Source organism: Pelophylax lessonae (genome assembly GCF_965119305.1).
Source record: "Pelophylax lessonae genome assembly, chromosome: 12".
In the NCBI taxonomy this organism is placed as follows: Eukaryota; Metazoa; Chordata; class Amphibia; order Anura; family Ranidae; genus Pelophylax; species Pelophylax lessonae.
The window spans coordinates 187,668,354-187,676,195 of record NC_138779.1 but is presented as its reverse complement, the minus strand read 5'-3'; the positions used below and the strand labels follow the sequence as shown (position 1 = coordinate 187,676,195).

The 7,842-nt window shown below is 43.9% G+C and overlaps 1 protein-coding gene across 1 annotated transcript in view; it reads right to left on the bottom strand.

The window, feature by feature from the left end:
* Window positions 1–6,738, bottom strand: part of LOC309568697 (uncharacterized protein) — a 91,413-nt gene extending 84,675 nt beyond the window's left edge. Inside the window, exon 1 of the mRNA XM_082274440.1 lies at window positions 6,588–6,738. Coding sequence (XP_082130566.1) covers window positions 6,588–6,723 — 136 coding nt within the window. The 5' untranslated portion in view covers window positions 6,724–6,738. The remainder of the gene's footprint in view (window positions 1–6,587) is intronic.
* Window positions 6,739–7,842: the final 1,104 nt, after the last annotated feature.

Here is a 7,842-nt window from a genome sequence, read left to right as displayed (position 1 = left end):
CGTTTGGGTACGGCGTTGCATGACCGTGCAATTGTCAGTTAAAGTCGCACAGTGACGAATCGCAAAAAGTGGCCCAGACGTAAGACAGCAAAATCCTCCGGTGGTAAAGTGGTTAAATGTAATAGCAGATTTAAAGTGGAGTTCCACCCTATTTTAATACTTACCTCCATCTTCTCGCTCCGGGTCACCTGAAAAAGAAATGGATAATCCCATATTTTTTTTTTTTTTACTTACCTCGTAGCGAAGAAAATATACTTACCTTACTTCCTTCTTCCTTCTTCCTCCTTCCTCGGCCGCGGCCCGTCGTCACTTCCTGGCTCTGCAATGATTCCTGGGAGCTGAACGTCATCGCTCCCAGGAATCATTGCGCCTGCACCGGCCCCGACGTCACTTCCGGGGCGCGCGCGTCATCCCCTTCTAAACAGCTTCTGGGCATGCCCAGAAGCTGTGGAGGGATGACGCACGCGCCCCGGAAGTGACGTCGGGGCCAGCGCAGGGCATTGAGGGACCGAAGAAGGCGGAAGAGGACGCAGAAGAGGATCTCGCTGGCTTTAAGCTGCCCACATCTGAGATGGCAGCGCTGGACAAGACGTTTTCAAGGTAAGTATTTGTCCTAACAGGTAAGTGCAACCCGGGACAGATCAGAGGCTAGCCATTGTGGAATGTACTAGCCCTGACTGTCCTGGGGGTATTTTTAAAAAAAAAAAAATTACAGGGTGGAACTCCGCTTTAAATACACTAAACAAATTGAAGCCAAACTCTAATTAACATTTAATTACAGCAAACAGTTTTTTTTTTTCCTTTTTGGGATAAAGGGCTTGCATGAATAAATACAAGTTGATCATTTTAATCACCCCTGCCAGTGTTAAGTGGTTTGTCTCAACCGCATAAGCTGATACATTCTGCTGGAAAGCTTGAGATTTTGAAAAACAACAGACTTACTGGCTGGATCACCTGGTGAGAAAACAAGAAAGAAAGCCTAAAAAAGGAAACTAATGCAGCCACCACACCTAAGAATTGGTAAGCTGCAATGTAATAAATGTTTGCTTTTAGGTTTAATATTGCTTTAAAGATTTGTTTTCTGATAAGTGTGCAGCTTTGCAATCATGCTGCAGTGCGGTTACTTTATATCCGTAGCTGTATGCACACACAGAGCTGTCTCTGGGTGATACACTGAGTATAATCAATTCATTTGTTAGCTGTAAAAATCAGATGACTCTCCGGGCGTACGCTTCTACCGTCATATGATTCCAATTCAGATTTAACCATCTGCTTTCAGGTGAATATTCTTCTACAGTCATTGCAACAGAATTTTATAAATGATGTTTGCTTTATGTCATCCTGCTAGATGCTCACGAAAAACATTCACATGTGGCTACAAATGACCCCCACCTAGAGCAGCGGGCTGAAACAACAAAGTGCAATGCTTAGCTAAATGAAGACTCGGAGCTTGGTCCCCTTTCACCTTGGAGGTTGCACTTCCGGAAGCCAATTACATACTCCACTGGATGTAAAAGACCTGCTTAAATAATTTAAAAACCTAATCCACATCTAATTTAAAGCAAGCAAAATAAACCTTGGTGGGTTTTCAATCCACAGCAATCTTCTTGCTCATCTTTATAATTTTATCCTAAACCCTCATGCCTAAATAATTAAAAAATCTAAAACTGAAAAAAAAAGAAATCTGGGTAGGTTTTCAAACCTGCTTTACAGTTTTATCCCAAATCAGGAGCTCAGCAAATTTTTACAAATTTGGTAGTACACAATCAGCATCTAAAAAAAAGCCTCATTCTAATGGTGGCCATACACACAGGGATTTTATATACAATCAAATTTTGGATTCTTGTATTATGTGAGATTTTGTACCTATTCTGTTGTACATTGCTCTGATGGAGGCTTTATTCTTTTATATAAATAAAGAATTTAGAAAAAAAAAAACTGTCTGATCAAAAGATTGTGAAGATTGTTCCATACTCCAGATCAGACTCTCAACCTTTTCAACATGGAGGAATACTTGAAATAATTTTCAGGTCTCAGGGAACCCCTGCTAAAATTGTTTACAACTCATTTATTTTTATTTATTTCAGGTACTTATATAGCGCTGTCAATTTACGCGGCGCTTTACATATACATTGTACATTCACATCACTCCCTGCCCTCAAGGAGCTTACAATCTAAGGTCCCTAACTCGCATACATACACAGTAGGGCCAATTTTTTATAGGATCCAATTAACCTACCAGCATGTCTTTGGAGTGTGGGAGGAAACCGAAGTACCCGGAGGAAATCCACGCAGGCACAGGGAGAACATGCAAACTCCAGGCAGGTAGCGTCGTGGTTGGGATTCGCACCAGCGACTCTCTTGCTGCTAGGTGAAAGTGCTAACCACTGCCGCCGTCAACTTGTGATACATTAGTGTGATGGTTAGTGGGGTGAATGCTCCTTACACTTGTGGACACTGAGAATGATTACCTTCTTCCAGATAGCTAAAAAGATCAATGGTGTCAGGCAGGGCTGTTTTTTGGCCTAGGCCAACAAGGCCCAGGCCTAGGGCGGCACTTTGCAGGGGGCAGCAAAAAAACCGCCCCCCCTCCACCTGAGACTCTATTAGCCACTGGTTGCTAGAGCCACCTCCCCCTCTCGCTCACCCCCCTCTCTCTCTCTCGCTCTCATCCCCCCTCTCTCTCACCCCCCTCTCTCACTCACCCCCTCTCTCTCTCTTACCCCTCCTGCCTCTCTCTCTCACCCCCTCCTCTCTCTATCTCACCCCCCCTCTCTCTCACCCCTCCTCTCTCATCCTCGCTCTCTCTCTCTCCCCCCCTCTCTCTCTCCCCACCCCCTATCTCATCCCCCCTCTCTCTCACCCCCCCCCTCTCTCTCTCATCCTCCCTCACCCTCCCCCTCTCTCTCTCCTTCACCCCCCCCTCTCATGAGATCTCAGGGGTTAATGCTGGGACTTGTAGTCCTTCAATTTTGGAGGGAGCCACATTAGTTGAAAAAGAAAGAGTGGGGCAAATTTACATAGGAGGGGGCGCCCAATTTTAGTCTTGCCTAGGGCAGCACAAAACCAAAATACACCACTAGTGTCAGGGGGAACTTATCTGAGAGGCAGAAATTGCTCATTGCTCAAGGAACCCCTAGCAACTTCTGGAGGAACCCTGGGGTTCCACAGAACCCTGGTTGAGAACCACTGTTCCAGATACCTAATGAACTCTACTTTCTTATGATTGGATTTTTCTGTCCAGACCGATCAGAATAATTTTGTTTAAATTGATCGGCTTGGATTGATCGATGGCACAGTATGTGTCTTTTTGATAATTCAAACATCTAATTACATTATACGATTCTGTGAAGAATCATTCAAATTTATTGCTTCCTGTTTGGCCACCATAAGTCAAGCCTTTTTTAGCCAATCTGGTCAACTCGTCGCTTTCCAAGCAGCCTCCTTTCATCACTTCTGATTAAAAAAGAAACAGTAAAGTCGGTCATACATGGGTTGAATTCTGAAATCGTAACTAAGAATTTTCGTTCGAATTTCGCAACGTTAGTGGGCTGCAGCATGCGACCATCAAATTTGAGTGATCGGGCATGTTGGAAATTTTTGGAAAAATGAACAAATTTCTAATTAATGATTGGAGAATCGTGTGAGAAATGTCATTGAAAACGAAATGCCCATTAGCTGTTACCTGTAAAGAATAGAAGATTCCCAGCCACTCATTTTCTTTTCTGTAGCAACATGAGGGGAAATTGAAGGCTTAGTTGGTTGGATTTTGAAATCAATGGTGGCACCATCGGATCACAAAACACACAAAATTTCTGATTTTCAAAAGAAAATTTGTTTGGAATTTAACCCATGTATGGCCTGCATTAGCAATACTACCTGCCTGGAGTTTGCATGTTCTCCCTGTGGCTGCGTGGGTTTCCTCTGGGTACTCCAGTTTCCTCCCACACTCCAAAGACATGCTGGTAGGTTAATTAGCGCCTGTCTAAATGGGTCCTACTATGTGTATGTATAAATGTGAGTTAGAGACCTTAGATTGTAAGTTCCTAGAGGGCAGAGACTGATGTGAATGTACAATATATATGTAAAGCACTGTGTAAACTGACAGTGCTATATACAGTATCTCACAAAAGTGAGTACACCCCTCACATTTTTTCTAAATATTTTATATCTTTTCATGTGACAACACTTTTGAAGAAGTGACACTTTGCTACAATGTAGAGTAGTGAGTGTACAGCTTGTATAACAGTGTAAGTTTGCTGTCCCCTCAAAATAACTCAACACACAGCCATTATTGTCTATGTTGGCATTCATGGTTCCCTCAATGAACTGTAGCTCCCCAGTGCCAGCAGCACTCATGCAGCCCCAGACCATGACACTCCCACCACCATGCTTGACTGTAGGCAAGACACACTTGTCTTTGTACTTCTCACCTGGTTGCCGCGACACACGCTTGACACCATCTGAACCAAATAGGTTTATCTTGGTCACATCAGACCACAGGACATGGTTCCAGTAATCCATGTCCTTAGTCTGTTTGTCTTCAGCAAACTGTTTGCAGGCTTTCTTGTGCATCATCTTTAGAAGAGGCTTCCTTCTGGGACGACAGCCATACAGACCAATTTGATACAGTGTGCGGCGTATGGTCTGAGCACTGACAGGCTGACACCCCACCCCCTTCAACCTCTGCAGCAATGCAGGCAGCACTCATACATCCATTTCCCAAAGACAGCCTCTGGATATGACGCTCACGCTGAGTACATGCACTCAACTTCTGTGGTCGACCATGGCGAGGCCTGTTCTGAGTGGAACCTGTCCTATTAAACCTTAGTATGGTCTTGGCCACCGTGCTTCAACTCAGCTTCAGGGTCTTGGCAATCTTCTTATAGCCTAGGCCATCTTTATGTAGAGCAACAATTCTTTTTTTCAGACCCTCAGAGAGTTCTTTGCCATGAGGTGCCATGTTGAACTTCCAGTGACCAGTATGAGAGAGTGAGAGCGATAACACCAAATTTAACACACCTGCTCCCCATTCACACCTGAGACCTTCTAACACTAATGAGTCACATGACACTGGGGAGGGAAAATGGCTAATTGGGTCCAATTCTGACATTGTCCCTTAGGGGTGTACTCACTTTTGTTGCCAGCAGTTTAGACATTAATGGCTGTGTGTTGAGTTATTTTGAGGGGACAGCAAATTTACACTGTTATACAAGCTGTGCACTCACTACTTTACATTGTAGCAAAGAGTAATTTCTTCAGTGTTGTCACATGAAAAGTTATAATAAAATATTTACTAAAATGTGAGGGGTGTACTCACTTTTGTGAGATACTGTATACTATCTATATAAATAATAAAATATTCATACATCCGATTATATTATCTGGTTCTGTGAAGACTATGACATGTACATATCAGGTTCTGTGAAGTCTAGACATGTATGGCCACCATAAGTCAAATTCTGTTTGGCCAATCTGGTCAACGCATCGCTAGCAGCCAGAATCTAAAATATATTGCAGAATAGTATATGCAGGGCTTTTTTTCTCAGAGAATAGGTGCCGGAACTCCCCCTTTTCAAGTCACCCCTTGTCTCCGCCCCTACCCACCTCCGAGCACCGTTTCTTGGTTCCAACCATTACCCACCTCCAAAGACCACCCCTTTTAGATAATAAAGTAACATTTGTGGTACTAACTAATTTGTATTGAGCTTGTTAATGATAACAAGAAAAGCAGTAGAATAGATCCCTTGCAGCCAGCAACAATGGACCACTCACAACAAAGCACCCCACTCCCTAGCAGCAACAACAGATCTCCTCGCAGCCAGCATCAGCAGACCCTCTGGATGAATAGACCCCCCCCAGCAACAATGGACCACCTGCAAGAAAAAAGCACCCCCTTCCTCAGCAATAATAGACCCCCGGAAGTAACAATAGACCTCTTCCTCAACAGTAGATCCCTCCCACAAATGACTGACCCCCCAGCAACATAAGACCCACCCTTAGCAACAATAGATCCCCTGCCAGCAACAACAGATCTCCCCAGCAACAGACCCCCCTGCAATAATAGATTCCCTCCAGTGACAATAGATCCCCAGCAACCAGCATCAACAGACCCTGCAGCACACCTCCAGCACCCCTTGCCATTACATACATTCAGTCCTGGAGGTGCCGGAACTGCGTTCCCCCGCGTTCCCGCTGAAAAAAAGCCCTGAGTATATTAATATAACATGATCTTATTTGTTTGATAATAGATCGATATACAAGACCATAGTAGCCAATATACAACAATAACAATGTATCCTTTGCTGATCTGATTGCACTGGAGACATCAGGACGTTGTTGTTGGGTTAATGTGCTTTGCAAATCAGTTCTGTTTGTGCGGCTTTGTTTGATATTGAATTTCATGAGATTCCTAGAATGCACAGATCAGCCATACAGATATGGCAAAGACAGGTTTACTAGTCATGAAAACATGGAGTCTGCTTGAAGGTGAGAAAGATGTACACAGATTACAAGGCTGTGTACACAACATGCGGCGATACACTGAGCCCCAGCAGACATCAGAAATACAGGCGGATTGTACTCACTGTGTGCAGAGTCTGCTGTTGTCTGTGGCTGGGAGCAGCTGTCAGCCTGACACAAGCTGTGTAGGATCTGCAGAGAAATGAATGGGTGTGGAGAGACCAAGGGATGAAGGATGGGTAGGGTGGAACTACAGCTCATGACGAGAGGCTCAGGAGAGAACAGAGGAGGGCCTTCTAAGAGAATGTAGGGCATAGAAGGGGCAGCATGGAAGGAAATAACGAACCTGCATTGAAAGATTTAATGGGGGGGATAATCAGAAATGCTGAGCAAAGGCAGTCTGCTTGGATGTCAGTGTCTTTTTTTAAACACATCTGGACCTGAAGTTTTTATCCCCTTAATGACCAGACCATTTTTTCCATACGGCACTGCATTCATTTAACTGATAATTGCGTGATCGTGCAACGCTGTAGCCAAATAAAATTGATGTACGTTTTTACTCACAAATAGAGCTTTCTTTTGGTGCTATTTGATTACCTGTGCAGTTTTTACTTCTTGCGCTATAAACAAAAAGAGCGACAATTCTGAAAAAAACAAACAATATTTTTACTTTCTGCTATAAAACACAGAAAAAAAAAAAAATCTAATTTTTTCATCATTTTAGGCCAATATGTATTCTGCTACATATTTTTGGTAAACAAAAAACCCCAATAAGGGTACAGACATCCCAAGTCTCCCGCGACTTGCGGGAGTCTCCCGCCTTTGGCAGGCGGCTCACGGACACCCGCAAGTGCCGCGCGACCTCCCGGCTGCCGTGAGAGACTTCGGATGTCTGTTGAGTCAGTGACAGAGCGCTGCTCCCTGTATAGTTCGGCTCTGTCACAGGCCGAAGGATATGAAATGCACTCTGCCTGCGACAGGAGGAGCCATACAGGAAGCAGCAGCAGAAGATCGGACTGTGCGATCCGTCCTCCTCTACCCTCTTCCTATACAGGTATGAATACCAACTCAGCAATCAAACTCAATACCAACCAACTCAGCAATCAAACTCAATACCAACCAACTCAGCAATCAAACTCAATACCAACCAACTCAGCAATCAAACTCAATACCAACCAACTCAGCAATCAAACTCAATACTAACCAACTCAGCAATCAAACTCAATACTAACCAACTCAGCAATCAAACTCAATACCAACCAACACAGCAATCAAACTCAATACCAACCAACTCAGCAATTAAACTCAATACCAACCAACTCAGCAATCAAACTCAATACCAACCAACTCAGCAATCAAACTCAATACTAACCAACTCAG